At 45.6% G+C, this 22,346-nt stretch overlaps 1 protein-coding gene across 2 annotated transcripts in view; it reads right to left on the bottom strand.

Moving 5' to 3' along the window:
* The window catches only part of TMEM104 (transmembrane protein 104), a 43,383-nt gene that overhangs the window by 9,827 nt on the left and 11,210 nt on the right, over positions 1-22,346 (bottom strand). For both annotated transcript variants that reach the window (XR_775135.1, XM_010579286.1), the window contains exon 8: positions 6,268-6,361. Coding sequence is in view for 1 of the 2 variants with exons in the window: in XM_010579286.1 (XP_010577588.1) it covers positions 6,268-6,361 (94 nt within the window). In the remaining variant the exon portion in view is untranslated. The remainder of the gene's footprint in view (positions 1-6,267; positions 6,362-22,346) is intronic.

Genomic DNA, 22,346 nt, shown 5'->3' with positions numbered 1-22,346 from the left:
GGTAACAACTCCTGCTGTGAAACCGGTGAAGCTGGCCCCTCTCAGCCCACATCAGCTGGTCTCCACAGACATCTGCACACCAGCAACAGTTCACAGGGAGAAAAACAGCTCTGCACTCTGGTGTTTATCATGGATGCTTTATCTCAACATATGGGAAGGAAAGAGCAGCCAGCAAGGCTTGTTTGCTTCTGGTGGAAAATTACCTGTGTATTTTATTGTCCTCTCTCCTCCGGTCACCTTTGGCAGAAGCACCATAAAGCCTCTGCAACCAGGACTCAGCTCTGAGCTCTGCTGTTGACTTGGTCTGTTAGCTTTGACAGTCACTTCTCTCTCCATGTGAGAATTTATTCTTCTGTGAGAAGGAAGTAACACACACTTTGGTGTCACCATGAGCCTGAGCTAGGGCTGTGCATGCTTTGGAAAGCACTGAGCGCAGAGCACCCATGTCCCATGAAATCCAGGTGCTCTGCAGCCTTAGCCACACCTTCCCCATCCTGCTTTGGGCCCTACCCAGCAAAGTTTTTATCACGTTGTTCCAACAACACACTCTGAACAGAGAGCACCTTTGCGTTCCACACACCCACTCTGAAAATCTGTGTGGGCACCATCATCTGGACCCTTTTGCAGGGCTGAATGTGTCCTTACGTTTTCAGCTCCCCTTCTCCAGCTCCCAGACCCATCAGTTCATCTCCTGCTGCCTGGATAAAGTGCTCTTTTCAGGAACGTCAACTCCTCAGGCAGTATTTCAGTGGTCTTGTCTGGCACCACACGTCACTCTCCATCTGCATCTGAAGCTAACAAGGCTCTTTCACTCACACAGGCACTGCTTCACCCCACTGCCCCCCACAAACAGCACTGAAATGAGCTCCTCAGCCAATAACTCTGAAAGCAGGCATGACAGAAGCACAGCTTTTTAACTAACTCTTCATAAATATATTCACTTCTCTTGGTGAATTATTTACCCTGGGCTCTGGCAGCAGCCTTTTCTGCTCCAAAAGGGAAGCAAGAACATGAATTAACTTTGTTGAAGAAGCTTGTCAGAATGAACACGCAACAGTGTCCTGATTTACAGTCCAATTCCCTCTTCCTTGCCACTCCAGTATGCCCTGCTCTGTGAAAGGAAAGGGGCAGAGATCAAACTGGTCCCTCCTTATGCTGTTTGCAGAAAGCTCCATTTCTAATGTGGAAAAGAGGCCACCTTGAGGACCATGGACACTGGTGGACTAATCCCTCTGCAGGAGACTGGAAACACAGGACTTCAGATAATTGTCACCCCCTCCTATATCAGTCTCCTCTACAATTCTCGGTCTCTGCAGGTGAAAGGACGTAGTAAAGCAATGCCAGGTTTCTGCACTGAATCAACTCCAGCCTGGCTGGTTAAGCTTGCTAAGGATGGCAGCGACAGTTAACTACAGCAGCTGAAACCTGCTCACAAAGTGAGATGGTCTGAGACCAGTTCTCTGCAGAGAAGTGCTGGGGAGTCCTGTAAAGAGCAGGATTCTCGTGGAGAGAGCAGAACTATCAGACAAATTAGTAGATATGGAAAGTCAGCCTCACCAGCACGCGCTGGAGAGTCCTTTCCTAGTTTCTTCCCTAGAAGCCTTCTACCCAGTATCCTGCAAGGGGACGGGACAGAGAAAAGAGCTTAACACAGACTTCCTAGCTATTCTTGTCCTTTTTCCCTCCATTTACTGGCCAGAGGAAAGAGCTAGGGGAGAGATTTTATTTCTGGGCATATAATTGTGAGATCACAGTTCAGACAGGGTTGGGAATGCTCTGTCTTGAGGGCTGCCATTACTTGAATAGATGTGGTATGATCCAACTGTGCTACAGGGAGAGAGAACTGAGCCTGCAGCAACCAAACCCAGAAGTTTATTCCTCTATAAAATGCCTCTTTATTAAAATACAATACTTTCTAATAACTACAATACAGCATCAAGAGCAGCACATAGAGCAAATGTCCCACGTGGGAGCTGTCTGGGAACACTTGCCAGTGACTTCAATAACAGCAGCGATAATCATGCTACCAATGTCTTTAAAGCCAACAGTCCTCACCTATAGAGCTGGGCATCTCAGGCTGTAACAGGCTGCAATTAATCGGGTTAGCTGCTTAATACACAATAGCCCAATGTTTGCTGCTGAGCTCCACCAAGCCCTGTCCTTTTGTTATCTTTCCTAATCCATATCCTTTCCCATGACGCTGCTAGACAGTTATTATCCAATATTATCCAATAATAAAGAGGTAGGGCTGTGCCCCAGCGAGCTATGTCCCCTCTGCTTCGAGAAGTGCATCAGACTTACCTGGCTCAGTCCCTTTTGCTGTGCCATGCCTTCCAGCAGCTCACCCTAACACCACCCACTTGATCAGGATTGGAGAAAGGAGGGGAAAAAAACAAGCTAGATATTCAAGTCTCTTTAGGGAGCAATCCATCGCCACCACAGATTTAAACCCTCCAGGAAAAAAGAGCCTGAGGTCCAAAACAGCAGAACAGAAGGCTTAGTTGGTTTAGCCTTCTGCAGGAGACACCCTGTTCCAAGAACCTTGTAAGAGACTTGGAGACAGGCACCAAAACTGGTAAAGGACTTGGGCTAAGAGCAGCTCTACAATTCCGTAAGGCTGAGGTTGAAGGGAGCTGAAAGGAAGGAAGGAATTACAGTTTGGGGAAGGAATCCTCCTCACCCCAAGAGGACGATTCATACTTACCCGGTCGACCCGTCTGGGCCCTGTCTCTGCTTTTAATAGCATTGCTCGAGAGCTGGCTGAGCCAACAAACTTTTATCCCTAACTCAAATCAAGGCTTCACTGTAAGCACCATTACCAGGATTTAAACAAGTGATTTTTCTAGACTAGCCCTTTCTCCAGGGAAGCACAGCAGACAGGCTCCCTGTCACACCCCTTAGGGTACCTGTGCTCAGTCTCCCAAGGCAGTTCAGGCACGAGCAGGAAAGGGCTGACACAGCAGCCTGAGGAGCTTTTACAGTTGGGAAAGGGATGAGAGCGTGTGTAGGCAAACCCTTACACACCCACCACCTCTGAGAGAACAGAGATCTCTAAGCACAGATAAGGCCAGCAGTTCAAGCACCGACTGCTGCACTGAATTTAACCACTGGCACTCACCCACAGGAGGTGGCAATCAGTTTTGCAGCTAAGTGTGTAAGCTGCTATTCTTCAGAAGACTGCCAACAGCTCAATGCCTCTGGAAGCCCTCTCTCTGCCATCAGCCCCACTCCACCTGGAGATGCAGATCCACCCTCTGTGCTCCTATCGGTCCTGACAGGGAAACGCCTCGCCATGCCAGCCTTGTTTCCAGATGAGCTCTCTGTGTTCGGCAGGCCCAGCCAACAAGAACCCATCTGTCTGGGAGCCCTAGCAGTATGGCATTTAGGCTTGCAAGCTCCTCCTTCAACTTTCTCCTTTTAGAGACTTCAGAGGTGCCTGTCCTGGCTAGTCCCTTACCCTGGGATAAAAAAACACAGCCAGATGAAGGGCTGATCCCTGCCACATCTCCACACTCTTTGAACTGGCCCCTTTTTAATTTCTAGTTCAGGTCCCAGTGTTTAAGACTGTGTTTTTCAGAGACAGAATGAATTTTTTCTTGTCCATGAGGCATGGAAAGAGACTGCTGTAGGCTTTGTTAGCTGATGTGCTGCTTGCAATGAGCACAAGGCTCTGGAAAGAGGCTAGTGACATTTGATTATCACTTAGATCAGGAGAAAGAGGGAAAGCAACTTTCAAAGGCAAGGCTGACACTGTTACAAACACCATCAGAAATGACCTTCACACACAGCTAGCTCTCCCTGCTGCCAAGAACCATCCTCTCAGCCACTGTCATCTGAATCACCAGTACACCTGGGGCAGTGCAGCTTTACATCAGCCACTGCTGCTCCAAAACACAGGGGCTTTTCACCAGGTTGGGTAAAAGGGTGTACAGTGGGTCCTGCAGTAGGTGTTGCAAAGCCTGTACTGACCTCCCAGCTCAAGTAGGCTTGATTTTTTATATCATGATGCAAAGCATGGGTCAGCTTCCCATCCACACCAGGCCAGCGGACACAGGTAAGCTGAATAAGCCACTATGCATGTGGGAGGTTTTTACCCAGCAAAACAAACAGGCTGGCAGCTCCAGTGTTCAGCTCTGCTGCTCAGAGTGCTTTGCAGAAGGTGAACCACCTTCAGCACCACATGGCTAAAACCAACTATAGAAAGATGAAGAAAAGGCCCAAATTATAGCAGGACAGAGAGTCCACATCCATCCATTGGCATTCAGGCAGGAAAAGTTCAGGAGACCACAAAACACCAGCCAAGACCAGTCTTTAGGATCTAGGCTCTCCAAGTACCAACAAAAGACCAACCCGTGTTTAACTCACAGCCCTGCTTTTGGAGGAGGGGACAGCAGTGATGTGAGGACATGGGAGAAGCCAGCTTGATAAATCTTGGCAGTACATGATCCATCCTTATCCCGGAATCTGCAGCAAGAGCTTTCCTCTGCTCCCTGCATCACATGGCTGTTTGATAAATCGTCTTTCCTAATAAATCTATCACTCATTGTACACATACGAATCTGTTGCTCTAAGTAGCCACTGAGGTGCTGTCAGGGTCATTAAATATCATTATCTGGGGCAGCTGTTCCCCAGCGTGCTGACGCAGGAATCAATCAGGCTAAAGCATGAATTTCCCCTACACTTCTGCAAACACTGCCTTTGTCCCTCTCCATCAAGCGATGAAAAAGAGAAACAGTTCTGCCTTTACACCAAGGTTTAGCAATCCTCATACTGGAAGGAGCCGGCTAAAGGGAAACCAGTGGCAGATCAGGCAGGCGTCAGGTTGTCACAGAGACAGGATGAGGTCTGACTGGTGTCTTTATCACGAAAGAGGAGGCAGGTTGATTGGAAACAGGCCAGTGAGCTGAGCAGAGATTACTTTTCTTTTTTTTTTTTTTTTTAATAAAAACCCCACAACTTCCTTTAATACCCCTTAATGAGATAACCTCTTTCTCTGAAGAACATGGGAGCTTTTCAAACCTTTCATGTGCTCAGACAACAAAAGGGAAAAACAGACATTCAGGATTTTCACACCATCCGAGGTCAGGATTTGTTAACTCAAGCTGTTCAGCATCTGAGACTTGAGGGCTTAAAATCCAACCTCATTTTCCTGGGTGACAACTGCTTAACCCCGTCTCAGATATTCTCTAGAATACAGAATCTCTATTCCTCTGCAGTGACTGCCAGCCACTTCCAAACAGGATCACAGGCCTTTGAACTCACAGAAAAGGGATGATACCCAACTGAAGCCAGGTCAAGCATATGTGCGTGGTGGGAAATAGTCCAAGAAGCAGCTTTTCTTCCTATTCCAGGTCAGTGATAGGTAGAAACAGAACTAATTCAGTGCTTGAATGGTCCGGACCCATGTACCAGGAGGATGTTAACCTGCAGAAAAGCTGCTGGTGCTGTTACACCTTCTCTGTTAGCCCTGAATATCAGTTACTCTGTCCAGGTTACACAAAACAAGACAAACCTCAACATAAGCCTCCGTAACACACACACCTCTCTCAGCCTTTAAGGGCATGTACACATACAAGTCAGATGGAAGGCAGCTGCATCTTTGGATGACAAAAGCACTGGGGGGGTGGGGGGTGGGGGAAGTAGTGATGTCTTATTTCCCTTGAGGGAATTATCTGTCTTCCCAGAAGTTCTTGGCAATAAGATTTTGGAGAGAACTCACAAGAGCGGAGCTTCCCAAGGACAACACACATTGGTTTGGGGGTTTCCAATGCAGCACATCCTACGCTAAAGCAAGGCCCAGGAAAAAGAAAATGCAAACAGATGATAAAACTAAAACTAAGGGCAGAAAGTCTGTCAGAATTGCCTTTTGTTCTCAGATCAAAACAAAAGATTCTTCAAAGTCTGTTGTACACATGCTGGGAGAATGAGAAACTTCCTGCTGAACAGCAACTGGTGGGTATCACGGTTAGCCCCCACACAGGACGCTCTTCCAAATCCCTTCTGCCTCTCACGCAAATCAGATTAAAACTTCATCTACCAGCTCACGTCTGACTGAGAACAATTTGTTTTGTTTTAATCAGAGATTCCACCCTAGAACAAAAATCCTTTTCCTCAAAGATTTATCAGGCCTGGACAATCCTCCTCAAAGTGGTTGTTTTGACAAGCACTTGCTTCTGAACAAGAATATCTTGCCAAAGAGATGCATCAGTAGTGTGACTCAGGTTCCATCTACGGTAAAGAGATGGCCAAGACTCTGCCAAGACTCACCTATCCATCTCATGAGGGACGTCATGATTTGAAGATACTTGGTCTTCTGCACATTGAAGAAGGTGAAAGGACCCAGGAGGAGAGTGAATGCTGCCTGGAAGGACAACAAAACCACACATTAGGTTAAAAAAACCAGAAATTCTGCTAATAAGATGAATTTATCAGTCAAGCAAAGCTCGCCTTGAAAGTTTACCTCCAGACATGTCTGTTCGTCATGGAGCTTTCTTTGTTGCTTAATTTTACAGCTAAGCTGGCTGAGACACAGGGGGTCAAGCAAGCTGCTTGGTATCAGAGAACATGCCTCGGGCAGAAGTAGACCACAGGATCCTCTTGGCTCTCAGCCGCTTGCTATCACTGCTACAGCACTCCTTTACTGACACATTTCAGTAAAAGCTCTCAGTGCAGCCTTTTGGAACATTAAATATTAAACCGTGGCCTCTTTGTCCGGGTACATGCTCAGTTTAGGTCTGAATAGCAATAGCCATGACCTGTCTGCTCACATTAACATTGATGGGGTAGCTTCGGGGTGTCCCAGGCTCAGCAGCAATGGAGCCAGGTCTGCCTGGAATGTTTTTTCCCCAAGCTTTAAGTTGCTTGTTTTACTGTGGGAAGCTATAGCATAACAGTTAAGCTGTTGACTTGGAAGCTGAAAACCTGTGCAAAGTGAGGAAGAAAAATAATCAAAGAGATACTCAGAAGAAAGAACTTCAGTCAGTGTGGAAATTAAAGGTACTGTCAATAAAGACAGATCTTTCTTCACTGGCCTCTTAGATGTATAGTAAGAGACCAGTGTTTCTTAGCAAATTAAACTGGGGTATGTTGCAGTACCAGTCTGTGGCATCCCTTTCAGCTGGGTTGCAAAACATATCCAACAAAGCTGGAAATTAGGACTACACAGCTTCCCTTGCGAGTTTCTTCTAGCACTCTCCTAGGGCACACAAGGCAACCATGCTGTCAGCCCACATCCAGAGGAGCGGTGTCCTGTGCAGCACCCGTCATCCCTGCCCAGGCACCAAGTGGCACTTGAGCCCTACCTACTCCAGACAGAAGAGAAAAGACTTTACTGCAGGAAGACAACACACCTTGACTGAGGTCTGAACATGAACTGAGAGAAGCTACTTGTGACAGGGAGACAAAACAGGTGTTAGAGAAGAGAGCCCTGCCATGGGATGGTACAGGCTAGCGATACACTAAACAGGTCCAAAAGCTGTAAGCACGCGGTATCTAGAAAGCCACAGCACACTCGGTACAGATTTGTTGAGCATCCCTTTGGGATTTTTAAAGACTAATATTCAACATTAATATTTACACGTTGCTCTTTTCCATGACTTCTTAAAGCAGTTTGAAAAAAGAAGAAAAGAACTGGGAATCAAAGGGGCAGGCTGTGGAGCCTCAAGGTCTCTGTTGACCCCAACAGAGTCAGTGACAGAACAGAATCCAAGCTATTTTAAGACTAGTACAACCCCAAGAAACCTTTTTTGAGACAGTTTCTGAATATCTGCAAGGCAAATTGGAAATGCCTTGCATCACAAGTATTCTCAGACAACCAAAGTAAACCCAGAAGGGGACCGAAGGAGAGAACCGTTGGTTTCACACATCGCTCGGTGAAGACATATTCTGATCCAAGGCCATCATTTACACCATCTTGTTTTTTCTGCTTTAAAAAAAAAAAAAAAAAAAAAAAGGGGGCAGAAAGCATGCACAGAATTCAGATTTGTGAAGCAATTGAGGATCCTTGGAGGAAACACTGAAATCACGCAGAATACTACAACACAGGCGTAACTGGCAAGACCAAGAGCTAAAACAGCCTTAACAGTTAAGACACTTCCAGTTTTAACACAGAAGCAAACCAGCCAGTTACAAGTCTCTTTTTACTCTTCTCCCTCTTGCTCCTTTCTTCTAATCAGGAGCTTAACTCCACTCTCCTGTCACCCTTTCCTGCCCTCTACAGACTGCCATTCTGTCCTAGGATAGTGCACAAACCCCAAAGGACTAAATAAACTTTAGACTAAAGAGTGATGTAGGTCAAGGACCCAGATCAAACCAAAGTAAACACCAACTCTCTTACTGGAAATTATTCTCAGGTTTGTGACTAATCTCTTTCAACCTCCTCTCCCAACACACACACTGCTCAACATAGCCTCCCTTCAAATCATGTTAATAGCTCATGTGTCAGAAAGAGCTGAAACAAAGAGAGACAGACGAAGGATGGTGATAATTAAGGAACAGGTGTCTTCTGCAAATTAGAACGTACCAGAACCAATTGGCAAAACAGGACCTCAAACTATGGCAAGGATTGACACAAGATCACTGAGTACCGAAGCAGCGGGGGCTGAAACCTAGATTTGTCTTAAGCACCAAGGAAAGAGCTGTGTTAAGATGGATTTGAGGCTCAGTTGCTGAAAAGCATCAAAAGCGTCATTAGGTGCTGGAAGAACCTGGGTCTCCTACGTGCTCCCCAACATCTGCTAATGAAGCAGAAAGAAGTCTTCTGGATGTTACACTCTGCTTTCTGCAGTTATTCTCCAGTGCTCAAGGCATCTTAAACAACTAAATCCATTGGGTGACTCTTTCAACTCTCCTCCTCCTCTGTGGGCTTTACTGCTCAACTCATGGGGAAGAGATACAAGTCATTGTGCCTGAATGGTCAGATTCCCCTCCCATCCTTTAAGATGATCAGTGTTTTCTGTTCTTAACAAGATCCTGGAGCTGGTCCAAAGGAACCAAGTGAGAGATGAATTCAAATGCAATAGAAACGTATTACCTTTTCCACTTGATGCCCATTAGTGATCCAAGATAGATATCCATGGATCAATACAAACAATGCTAAGGCCTGCAATGAGATGAGGTTGCCCTGCTTTGCAGGGGTTTGTGCCAATCACTTTTAGGAAGGGAAGCCACAGCACACACTGGATTGCTTGAAAGGATAAAGGCAGGGCAGAAGAGGACATTAAACAGCCAGATTAACGTCACTTTCAAGTGAAATTGTGTACAGCTCTACAAGATTGAGCAGAGGTCAGAAAAGAGGGGCCAGCTCCTCACCAACAGCCAGGACATGAGGGGCAAGGACTCAGTCCCTGGATTACAGCTAATCTCATCATCAACCCTCCAAAGAGTCCCAAGGCCAGGAATTCTATTTAAAAACACATCCCCAAAAGGATGAGAAGAGACCACAATGCTTAGGAGGAGTATGTCTACCTTCTCTACCTTGCTGTGCCAGACACCTAAATGCTCTTCCAACCCATTAAGTTAATTAGCTTCATAACTTCTCCCTAAGGAAAAAGTAAGCCCAAATAAGCACCTCAGACATAGACCCAGACTTTCCACCTGATATTTTCCAAGCTCAAGTCTCCCCCGGAGGGATATAATTTACAAAGTGCTTCATTACACATGTAATTCAAACAATCTAAAACCTACATAGGAAACTGCACCAGTCAGCTCTGCCAGAAATCAAATATGCAGAGCTCCAGCACATCAAAAAGCTCTCCCAAGTTTCCCAGTTCACCTCTTGAGCTAGCCGAGATGTTTTCCAGGAGTTTATCATTCTCTTCCTAAGCCTCAGCAAATTAACCCAAGGCAGAAAGAGCATAGTCTACTTTGATTAAGGATTTTTCTACTAGTGAAGTGGTTTCCTACTAGAAACAAGCAGGTGTAAGTGGCTGATTCATTGCTAAACTTAAACAAGGTAAGGGAATCCTCCCTTTGGCTAAAAAGGAGGATCAGATCTATTAAATGCTGTTTATATTCACAGGATGGCAGAGAGATACCTTTACTGTGTTTTTGCACAGAACTGGCTATTAAGAGTGGTTCCCTAATTTCTCTTCAAGCTCCTCCATTAAATGGAAAAGGCCAGACAAGTCACTAGGCTTGCTGCAGAGAGTACATGAAACCCACACACAGCAAATAAATGCAACAGATGCAAAATTCTTTATTTTTCCTTCCTTTCTCTTGCTGAAAAACAGCATGAAGATCCAGCACATTAGTGACCAAAAAACCCAGTGTTTTTCTTGCTTTTACTGACATTTCCAGTCAGAAAATTAGAAGCCAGCTACTGTAGAGGAAAGAACAGCAACCTGTCACCCTAAATCACACTCTTCCCTGCAGGCTAGTAGGAGCCACAAGCAGCACACCAGCTTGCTCAATCCCTGGGAGGGTCTTCAAATCCATTCTTCCCACCAAGCCAAGCCACAACAGTACAGGCACCAAGGTTTGGGAGCTTCTCTGAGCCGGCAACTGAGCTGATACCACTTTCCCAGCCTCTGCACCTGTCAGCTCTTAGTATTTCAAAGTGAAAAACAGGCTGGTCAACTCCAGTCTTCTTGCCACAGGGGAAAATAACTAGGGCTTACCATTGCCTGGAATATAGTTTCATATATATTTATATATTTCTAAAAGTATATTTTATTAAAGCTCTTATGTTAAAACTAGGTTACATAACCTTGTTTATTGGGTTATCTTAAAAAAGCAAAAGTAAGATCAAGCGTTAATAGGACATCTGGCTGGTTTTATCAGCTTAGTTTCAGCCAAGAGGACCACCAAGAGAGCTCTCAACCACTAAGTGATGGCCAGCTAATGCCAAGAGTCTTTCAGACCCTAGAAACATGCTTCAAGCCAGTCAGAGGGCTGTATTAACCAAACAGGTTCTTTATTGACCTGAAGGGTCCATCTATCACTCTGAACCAGTACAGTTCAATAGCTTTCATCTGCTTCCCAGCATGCAGCTTTTACAGAAAAAGCCAATACAGCTCAGGAAGCACAATTAGCATCCCAAACATAGCTGATTCATGTATTAGATGCAGTAGTTACAGCATTATGGCTACTGCCTGCATACATTTGCAAGAGGACCATCTGAAAACCAGCTTCATTCATAACTGTCATCAGAACTTGCTTGTTTTCATGCTCTACAAACTCATCTGTAAGAACTGCATCTGTCTTTGGTGCTTGCTGAGTAGTGAATGAAAAGCAGTAGCTACTGCTTCTTGTTGATTCAGAGCCTGGAAAGTTTCGGACAGGTTGAATAGAAGCAGGGTATTTACCTGAGCAAAGTGAGACCAGGAAGATTAACCTTGTTAATTGCAGCAAAGATACCAGGTGCAGAGCAAAAAGAGTTTGAGAATTTTTGAATAAATGCATTTGTGTGGCACATGTGAAGTTAACAAGTCTCAGATATCAGGGCGAGGATCCCTCAGTTTTAATATGAAGACGGTAAAGAGGTGTTGTAGTGTTCTCTCCTTAAATATCTCCCTTTGGGCTGAGACCCCAGCCACCCTTCCTTTTCCTTTCCTCCTCCTCCCAGCCTTCCTCACCCTCATTCAAAACCAGAACTTACCCCAAATCAAATCCTTTCTTGGAGGCTCTTGCTTCCTCTTGACAGAAGTGCCAAGGTCTCAGACAAACTTCATTTTAGGATAGTATCAACTCCACCTCTGCAGATATTGATGTTTAGATTTCACAACTGTTGAGCAGTAGTACCTCTCTCCCACAAGACAGAGTACAGCAAATAACCCTACTCTAATGGGGAGCAAGCTGACATTTAAAAAGAAAGTTACTGGTTTAACAAAATGGATCACTCTCCTTCATAGACTTTGACACCTTGGCTGGAAAGCTGAGAGTTAAGTGCTTTATACAGGACTATGGGCACGCAGCATTCCCACAGCAAAGCAAGATATTGACAGGAAGACGCAAGCTCTGCTGAATGAGCACCTCCCAGAGGAAGCTTTGTTTGATTCAGTGCTCAGACACAAGGAAAGTCTCCTTGAGCACAGTAGGAAAAAGCAGACATTTCATACACGCTGTCAGGAGTGGCAATTCTGACACCCATTCTGCTTCTGCAAGATGTCCCTGAGCTCAGAGCTATTTCACAATCCAGAGGAGCACTAGAAGGGACAGACAAAACAATCCAACAAAACCAGACTGTGCAAGTACAGAGATCAAACAAGATGTTAGGAGAACCAAGGACTGGCTGCTCTGTTCCCACCTCAGGTAGTCTCCTCTAGAGTGTGTTTAAAGAGACATCTAGGGGAAAAAAAACCCAAACCAAACCAAAAGAAAAAGCAAAACTTGATTTACTGGCATTGACACAGGTCAGAGATTTTATCCCTGGTTGGAAGCTTGAACTAGACCTATTGTCTTCAGCAGAGTAGTTTCTTATGAATTGGTGTTCCTATTCACATCCTCTGGGAATTTTTAGAGCTGACTTTAGAGAGAAATATTAAATGCAAGGTGCTTTCCCCACTCCCATTTGGGGCTCCTAAATAAAGAGCGAGCTTTACAACATTTCAGAGCTACTTGCAGCTCCACCAACACCTACCCGCAGCCCCTCTGCATCCACTTCAACTTGTGGCAACTGCTATGCTACCCAGCGGCGGGCTCCAGTCACTCACACCAGGGCTTCAGTGCTTTTCAGCTAAAACACATCAAGGGAAAAGGGTCTCAAGTGCAACACGGTGCCCCCTCTGCTATATCTCTCCTCCCCTTCGCTAGGGTGACAAGGCCATGTTTCTCTCCTGCATGAGCTCATATCTCAAGCTAGAGAGCCAGATGGCACATCAGTGAGGGCGGTGATCCAAGCTTTCGTTGGTAAAGCTTTACCCCTTGCAGTGGACAGTACAAATATAAATACATGAAAGGAGTCTGATTGTTCAGGAAGGAGCTTTTTAGAGAGCTGGAAAAAAAAAAATAAAGCTGAAGATCCACAGCCTCTCAAGGTTGGAGGCAGGGCTGCAGCCGGGGCTATGCTGATAGGCAGCAAGTTATCAGCCAACAAGTGATTATGAAGCTCTTAAAGTTAGTTGAAAAGAGATAAACCAGCCACAGAACAAGGATTGCTCAAAGAAGTTGAGAAGCAAGAGGGATTTTAACCTCCAGATCCCCTGTAGAGTCAGGAAGTCACAACGGAGGGAGGATGCAACTGCCAGACATCCCACAAGGAATATTTATAGATAAAGAAACAAGGGCAGTTACGCTTTGAGTACAGCAGGCATCTGCTGCCACAGCAGCTCCAGTAATTAACGTGCTGCTCTCTGGACACCTGGCAGAGGTTTATAGTCATAACTCACATGAAGCGTATTGCTGGCACCAAGGAGCCCACACCCACCTTTCTCCCCAGTACCTTAAGGCAGGGAGGAGGTATCCTCCAAGAGCTAAGACTTCAGCTGCTGCTAGGCCAGTTTTTGCCAGCAAAGCAAGTGGCATTTCACCCACTTGCACCCATGGTACCCTTTAAGCTGGATGCTGCCTCTCATGGTTCCTGTGTCACAGTACTCCCAGCACTTCCTCCAAAATGGAAGACCTTCTGCAAGAGATGAAAAGAAGCGCCTGTATCCCCAAAGCTACTGACTTTAGTGGATCTGAATATGATCAAGAGATTTTCAAAGGCTCTAGTCCAGCATCAGCTTTTGATTTTAACTGCCCATCTAGCAAACAAGTGTACTTACATCCCAGCGGATGTCCTTGCAAGCTATGATCTTGCTGAGCATCCAACACACCAAGGACCAACCGGCAACTGAGCAGCCTTTACATGCAGCTCTGGGAGGTCAAGGCAGAAGCAGCACATGGACAGCAAGGCAGTACCAGAGGGTGCTGCTCTCCTTTCTCCATCCTGACTCAGGGCTGCAGTCCATTTCTAGAGCTGGCCCATCTCTGAGCACCAGGAACTTTCCACTTTGGAAAGAACACCCTGGAAAACCAGTTCTTCCTCCTCTTAAAGTGAAGAAATCCAGGCACAAAGTGTTTTCAGAAAGTCATTTGGTGCAAGGATTGCAGTCCCTGGCACACCTGGGGTGTGCAGGATCACAGCCAGCGGCAAGCTTGCACTCTCCAGGGTAAATACACTTCCATTATCATTTTTCACAAGAAAAAGATGGAGGCTAGCAATAACCCCGAGGTGACGGGCATCTAATTTTTTCATCATTGGAGTATTTATGGCACAGCCATTTGCAGCATCTTGTAATCACTTTACCGCCTCCTTGACCCTGTCTCCCCCTTATTCTGCATCTCCTAATTGCATCTGAACAAGCAGGAGGAAAGCAGCAAAGTGGATAGATGCAGGAGAGCTGAATGGTTGGTTTGTGATACTTGGAAGGACAGCAGAGAAGTTGCAGAGCCAGGTCTGGCTGTACCCCCTACCACCAGCTTGCTTTGACCTCGCATAGGCTAAGAAACAGGAGCCTTCCTCCTTCCTGACACTGGGTAACCTTGAGGAGTCATCCCCCGCCTCCCCAATTTATTAGTACGATATGAGAGATTAATGAGTTCCCTCCAACAAAGTGTGAAGGCATAATCATTATACACAGACACTGCCCAAAATTCCTGCATATTCATAGCCTCTCCTGGCAGGGTATTGGCAACTACAACAATATTTATATTGACTACAGAAGCCCCTGGGTTAGACAGCATAAAGTGAGGTAGACATGGACCAGTGTGACATGGATGCACAGAGGGCCCTGCAAACATATCAAGCTACGAACTGCCAGGGTTAGGAGGTACTTGGGTTCAGCAAGGATGACTGTTCCTGAAGGCCACTAACCTCTTGTCTGCCACAACACAAACAGTGCTTCCACCACTAAGGCATTATTTTTCCTCATTACTTTTTGCCCTACAAACTTCTCAGCTGAGTTTCACACGACTCTTCAGCTGCCTGGAGGATGTAGTTTCACGGACACCATTATCCCCCCCTTCACTGTGTCAGGCAGGAGTTGCCTGAAAGGAAAGGAAAGGAAAGGAAATGTCCCACACTTTGTAACTACTTTGCAGCAGCACAAAAGCAAGAGATAAAGCCTTGTTGCCTGGGGCTAGTGGGGAGTCTGCTTGGTCGCAGCCTCCTCCTTTGCCTTCCCTGTACAGTGCACACCAAACTGGTGCAACAGGCTTCAGAGATCAGCTCTGCCTGAGAGCATTATACCGACTTCAACTTACAAGATAAATCCCAGCTGCATTATTTGTATTTATAGTCCTGCTTACAGAAGCATGAGCCACGTGTGGGATTTGCTGATGTAGTCCAAAAATCTACATTTTTGGACAAGAGCATCAGTGATCTCACCCAGACATAAAGCGCAATTTAGGAGGATGTTAAGGAGTTGCAGACTTATTTAGAAGTATAAAGAGATACCAGTCTGTCCAGAGCTCTTTCCCTCCACAGCCTCTGGTAATGTTCAGAGTGGCATAACTGCACAGTTCTGCAGCACTGGTGCTTTCTACCTGTATATTAAGGAATTAATGATAATTTCAGGGGAGAAGAGATCAAGACTGCTGTCTTACTAGATGAGAACACTGATGCGAATCAGGCAGGCAGCAAGGTCAAGACCTCTGTTTAAAAACAAAACTGGTGTTAAAACACTGAACAAAATACTGGAAAATATGCTGTTGAAAAAAAGGCTTGTACTGCATCTCCCAGGGATGTGCTTAGCTGACTTAACAGGTCTTCTCCAATTCTGTTTCTATGATGCTGTTACTACCACTGCATAAAGTAACACTGCTCAGGGGAAATGCATTTACTACTTATTTTCTACAAGTGTTCCAAAAATGAAAGATCTGTGAGTCTGCTGGAACAGTCTAATCCAAGAAAGGAATTTTAAAAGGCCCTTTTTAAACCTTTACAACTTGGTGTAGTGAGCGAGTGATCACAAACAGATACCGGTTCTGACGCCTGCCCTGTTTGGGAGAGATTGGTCTCCAATATCAAGAGAGAATAGTGTCAGCTTTGGTGCCTTGCTGCCCAAATGGACTTACTCCAAAGGACAGCTTTATTTAGGAAAGGCAGCAGCGTGGCCTCTCAGCCTTGCCAGGGTGGCTCTGTTGGGCGGCAGGGGCTGTAGTTTGAGCCCAATAAACACCATGGTGAGTTCATAATTGCAGAAGTGCATGAAAGCAAACAGAGATATATCTAGAGCCTCTATGTCCAATTTGTTTAGCTGGCTTGCTTTCAAGGTTCGTGCCCACTATCCATCATCACATAAGCCAAACCAAGCACTAAAGTGTGCAGGACATTCTTCTATGGGGAAGCCAAGTGCATCTGAGCTCACCAGTGGCCTCTGCCCATCAGATCAGCCACCTTGCTTCTCTTAAGGGCTGGTAGCACCTGCAGTACATCTGGCCAGGCATACAACCAGCAGCATAGCACGCTTCCTTTCGAAACAGCCCTTGCCAGCTAGAGGTGGCCGAGGGGAATCATTGGCCATTTGGAAAAGCTCAGCATCCAAGTGACAGTGTAACCCAAGCTCCACTTAAGGAAAAAACCACTTCTCATTGTGAACAGACAGCTCTGTCCAGAAAACACATTCCAGTCCCCTGCACTATTGATTTTCCAGTGAAAAGAGACAGGCTAATCCTTTAAAGTTAGTTGCTTCAGTCTGTGGTCTTGCAGTTGCTTCACTATTGTACCAAAGGCTGACTCTCCTACCCAGCCCTAGCAGCAGGGACGCTTGCCTTCTGGCTGATGTTTCTTTTACTCAAAATGCAATCAGTTACAAAGGAAAGCAAGAAAAATCACACACCAGAAGCTGAACTCCAGCTCTTAGGTCACTAGTACAACAAGTTTATATTCCACTTTCACAACAGTGCACTCGTCTGCTTCTCCTTCTGCCAGGTCAGGAAAAACCTTATTCACAAGGCCAGTTATTATCTGAAGTCCCCTTTGCATTAGGAAACACAAGGGCTGTGGGAAACTCCGAAAGAGCTAGTTTATCTGTTGCAGGCATATGACAAGTGAGCAATCAAAAGAATTTATTGACAAGCCCAAAGAAGAAGAATGGACCAGGATGAAGGAGGCAGGATTTATGCCATATTAACAAGGCTGTGTGCCAATTTCAACCTTATTAGTTTCACAATAAAAAAAGCTGAGAATTGCCTTCCTGTTCCACATCCAGACACCATTTATTTTAAACGAACTTGGCTCCTGTCCTTCTTCAACCACTTCAGAGTAAAGCAGCAACTTAACTGACCTTACTTTTTGGAAGCTGACTAGATGAGAGGCATGAGAAGACTCAAATCAGCTCGAGACTGGGCTTTTAGCCAAGCAAAGCTGTATTTCAGAGGCACCTGTAACAAACAGTTAGGGCTACTGATATTTATGCTTAACGCAGTACTAATTCCTCTCCTGCCACAGCAATGGCTCAAATCTCAGATGCCTGTATATACAGAAATGGTGTAATATTCTGGACCCTTGAGAGGCTTCTCCCATTTTGAAGGTTTTCATAACTGCATCCATGCACAGAAGTAGCAGCCACTTTTTTTGTACGTTTGTTTCTATTTCTGTATCAGTATCATAATAAAATGCATCAGAGCATTTGTGGCAAGGAACATAATGCAAAGTCTTTGGCAAGAAGGTCTTACCATGAATAACTTCTTACAGGATATTCAGGGTGACATGCTAATAGTGCCCCAGTCCTGCTGCATCCTTACTGTAAGCTGGGGTAACCTGGAACATAACAACGCTACAGTTCAAGCAATTTATTTAAACAAGATGATGGCTTCACACCAGCAGGGTAAACTTCCATCAGTTTTCCTGCCTTTCCCCCAGCTCACCCGGGGAGCCCAGGGCAAGCACCCCAAACTGTTTTGATTGATGTGCTGTGAAATCAGCCCTCCCTGCTCCAGACACCTGCCACTGAAGCAGCTACCTTCCCCACTGCTGGTTCTCAAGGTCTCTAGACACTGAGACCTGTAAGAATAAATATCCAGGAGACAGCAGCTGTGACCCATTTATTACCGGATGCTGCTGCAGGGCACAGCTGAGGAAGGCAGGGCAGAGGAAAAGCACTTGCTGCAGAGGGAACAAGCAGAGCAAATCCAGGTGTCCTTGGAAGAAGCACTCTGCTTGCAGCACTGCTCCAGCTCTGTTTCTCCAGCTCCCAGTTGGCAAGAGACAGTTTAGATCAAGCATGGATGTTCAAGTACTGCCATGAGGGCTCCCCTCATATCACTGCTGGGAGGCAAAAAACAAAACAAAAAACCCACAAAGAAGGCCCACAGAGGCCGGAAGGCAACCATGGACAGAGACGCCACAAGAGCCTCATGCACTGAACAAGCCGATAAAACTGAACTAGTGCAGGCAAATATATCTGGAAAGATCCGTTTTGACAATAAAAATCACAGATACCTTCACCCAGAGCAGGGGGTGCGCACACACATGCGGCACAGTCCGGAAGGAGAAATGCCGAGGAGGGAAGCAGAGCACGTACACTAGCAGCACAAAGGATGGCACTCCAGCCTACAGCTGAAGAGGGCCAGGAAGGCAGCAGTGCACCGAGGCAGACAGGATCTACATCAACACTTATCAGTTCAGCCTTTGCATTTGCCGATTAAGTTCTGCTGGCACTGAGCAATTGTACATGTCCTCAGACTACCTCCTCACCCCCCTGCACAGACTCCCGCAGCTGCAGCCCAGCCCTGCTCTGGTCACTGGGTATTCTGATCAGAGCGTCAGGCTGGGGTGACATTGTCCCCTCCTGAAGAGGGACGGTAAGCGCCTGCAAGCCCGCTCATTTTATTCACTGCACAAGCACGTTTCCAACTGGGATAATCTCCATTAAACCATCTGCGCTCCCATCTTCGCTCGGCCTGTACCCGCTGGGCTGCCTGCGATACTGCAGCATCTGTGAACCGGCAAAAGCGGATGCCACGTCCCTTTCCCAATCACCTAAAAAACCAACAGAGACTCAGACAGAACAGATGCACCTGGTAGCTTTGACACGCTACTGAGCCAGGCCACCAGGAGTACCTGTGCCAGTGCCTCTTCTGAAAGGCATACGGTTCCCCCTGAGAACTTAAGCCATTTCCTTTCCATCATGGGAAGACACCATACCCCAAATTGCCAGAAGAGGAGGGCTGAGAAGGGAGTAGAGGTTTTAGTTACAACGGCTGCCCTGGTGCAGAAGAGAAGTGCTGTTTGCCAGGTCATGAATGCATTTTGGATCAGACACTCTGAATTGCTGCTGATCCCCAGGATTTAATCTCTTATTTATCTCAGTATCTGCTTTCTAGAAACAGGGACTATTATGTCACATTCCTACGTCACTGGAACATAAAGACATGAAAGTGTTATGATGAGAGATCTGAAACTTAAATCCACTGCTCCTTCCCCACAGCCTACACAGAAGATGCCCAGCTGACCTTACAGAAAGCATGATAAAGCAACTGCATTGGAGTGTGAATTCAGTGCAGACAGAACTCGACCCTGTCCTTAGCATTGCCATCGAGACAGCCAAGGGACTCAGGAGTCACTTCAGCTGTCGAGAACATGACAGCATTGTGACAGATCTGAAGCAAAGATAGAAAGCCATCGATCTGCTTTAACTGTAATCAGTGCTTGCCTTCAACAAGGTCGCTGGGCCATCTAACACATGCCTTTCTTCCAGCCGATTTGCCCTGCATGGTCTTGCCCTCACAGGCGTGGAACAGCACGGCAAGGCTCGCCTTTTAAACCTCCCAGGACTCTTATGGCCCCAAAAAGGAGGCAAATATTAGCAGCAAGTGATGGGACAGGAGCAAAAGCTATTTCAGTATTTTCTGCACTTGCCTTCACTTATTTATTTTGCAAGCTTTTATTTTCCAAAGCAATTTACAAACAAGAAGCAAGATAACCATTTGTTCAGACAAAGGTTAATAGGGGCCTAGTGGTCTCTGAAGACTGCAGTCACACTTAGGTGTGAAATTTTGGAGTAGCAATAAAGATGCTGCACAGACAAGCAAGTCTCAAGAGAAGGATTTAATCTGTCTAAATATTCTCATTATGTACACAGTTTTCAGCTTCCATTCACAGCGATCAGAGCAGAGACAGCTTCCAGAGGCCTTTTTTGGACAATAAACCGTGAAATAGGATTTTTACATCAGTCATTATTCCCTTCTCCACCCCCAGCTGCAAGAGTCAACGTTTGAAATGGTTTTTGTTGAAAAGAAGACATTGTGTTGGGAGAGAAAGAGTCGACAGGAGGAAGGCAGCACAGATCTTTGGCAGACTGGTGGTACTTGGCACAAGACAGCTCCCATTGGCACCATTTTCCCAGAAAACCTCAAATAGATTATTTCTCCTGGTAGGCCAAAAAAGGCTTTCTGTGGAGTCATGCACAGAGTAAGAAATATAAGACTACATCCGGAGACCTGCTTCACTGGAGCAGGCAAGAAGAGGTTCCAGTTGCATCCACCCATCTTGTTCCTAAAAGTCACTTAAACCTAAATACAGTACTAGGATGAGATGAGAAAACTAGAGGCCGGCATCTAGGACAAAACGGCTGATCCAAAAACTCAGCTGCTTTCTTTTGGGATCGCAGTGTCCATCTGTCCCCTTGCCACAGGGGAACTTAGCCTGCAAAAAGAGACCTTGTTTGTCCACTGAAACGTGGAACCTGAATTATTCCAACAAGCAAAAATTCAAAAAAGAAAAAAAGTCAAGAAAACAGAGCAAGTTCTCTATGGGTATGATCCCCTGGGACCAAAAGAATAGCTGTGCTCTTGATGCATCTCACCCCTTCTCACTTTTGTGTTGCCTTTTCCCCTTCAGACAGGCAGGTTTCAGCTTTTCTTGCATGTTCAAGACTCCACTTCTATACACAAGAAGCTTGGACAAAATTTGTAGCGATAGTTACAGCGTTTTGCTATTAAATTTTTTGCTTGAAGTCAAGCAACTTCCTATCCCTTCCCTCCCACACCCAAGTTTCTCTCAGAAAATTTAAGAGCTTTAACTACTGGTCACTAGCTGTCCACGTTGCAAACAGGACTGCAGGGGAAAAATATTAACCAGCAGAGTCTCTTTAGAGGCAGCCCAAACTTGAAGACTGTGTCAGTGCTGTGGGTCTGAATGTTTTATAAATTATTACATCTCTTATCGCTCTCTAGGGAAGTCATCATCATTTTTGTTTTCTGCAGAATAAAAACACACAGGTCAAGCAGAGAGTGGGGCCAGGAGAGCTGGAGGTAGAACAAGTCCCAGTTTACTCCCATACTCGTCCATGAAGAAGTATTAGAAACCTTAACAAAAACCTGCAATTCAGAGGTCACTGACACCCAGCAGTCTCCTGAACACAGTGATAGTAGGACGCACACCCCCTTCCAGTAACCCACCACAGACTGGTACATTCTCCCACAAAGAACAATCCTTCCCTACTTCTAAGGGGGAGCAGTGAAAAGCACTGAAACTCTCATCTCAATTACCGAGCAGGGAAGGATTAACCGCTACCAAAGACTTTGCAGATATTTATTCTCCAAATCCACAAGAGGAGACAAGCAGAGGGAAAAGCTCCTCTGAGAGTTATGTACACAGACGGCAAGTCTAATGCTTACACAGTCTTAATTTTTTAATTTTTCAAGTCCTAACAACAATTTTCTTCATGAATTATAGACATAATATCTGAGAGATGCAGGCAGTAATTAATGCATGTCTGCCTTTTCTGACTAACTCCTTCTGCTGGGTCAGGGAGAGTTACTGAAATTCAGGAAGGAAATCTTCAATCTTCTGGAAGTTTTAAAGAAACAGACCAAGACACAATTTAATAAAGCAATAATATTTCTCTTAAATAATTAACTAGGTTTTGACATTCACCAATATTTCTGAGGCCCAGCTCTTACTTTTGCTATAACGCTGGAACAAGTGCACTCAGGGATGTGATCCACTGCAGGTCCCAAGTGTACTAAACTGCAAAATTGCTTCAAATAGCCTTTACCCCTGGATTTCTCTGCACACACACAGCTACCTTCACTCTTTTTCCTTAAAAGTCTCACTGAGACCCTTAACAGAAGCCATGCTATGCAGCACTTCCATACCTCCCTCTTCACATTTTGCCCTGCTGACATCTGTCTCCAGGTACGAGTGCTCAACTCCTCCCAAGCTCAAGAGAAGCAGTGTTTATGATCCTTTGGGAAAAACCTTGCTTTCACAGCAGAACCACAGCACAGTAATAGATGCAATAGACAATCCTAAACTAGACAGAAAGCTATTACTAAAGCAGCATATAGCACTGGATGTTAAGTGGGCCGTTTCCATCGTGTCTCAAAAAACAGATTCTCCTGCAGCATAAACAATGTTATTCACATAAAGAATGCACTCAAGAAAGCTTAATATACTCGAGTATATTGACAACAATTAC

Source organism: Haliaeetus leucocephalus, unplaced genomic scaffold, assembly GCF_000737465.1.
Source record: "Haliaeetus leucocephalus isolate CR32 unplaced genomic scaffold, Haliaeetus_leucocephalus-4.0 Scaffold657, whole genome shotgun sequence".
In the NCBI taxonomy this organism is placed as follows: Eukaryota; Metazoa; Chordata; class Aves; order Accipitriformes; family Accipitridae; genus Haliaeetus; species Haliaeetus leucocephalus.
Note: the sequence above shows the minus strand (reverse complement) of the source record. Positions and strands in the feature narration are given on the sequence as shown.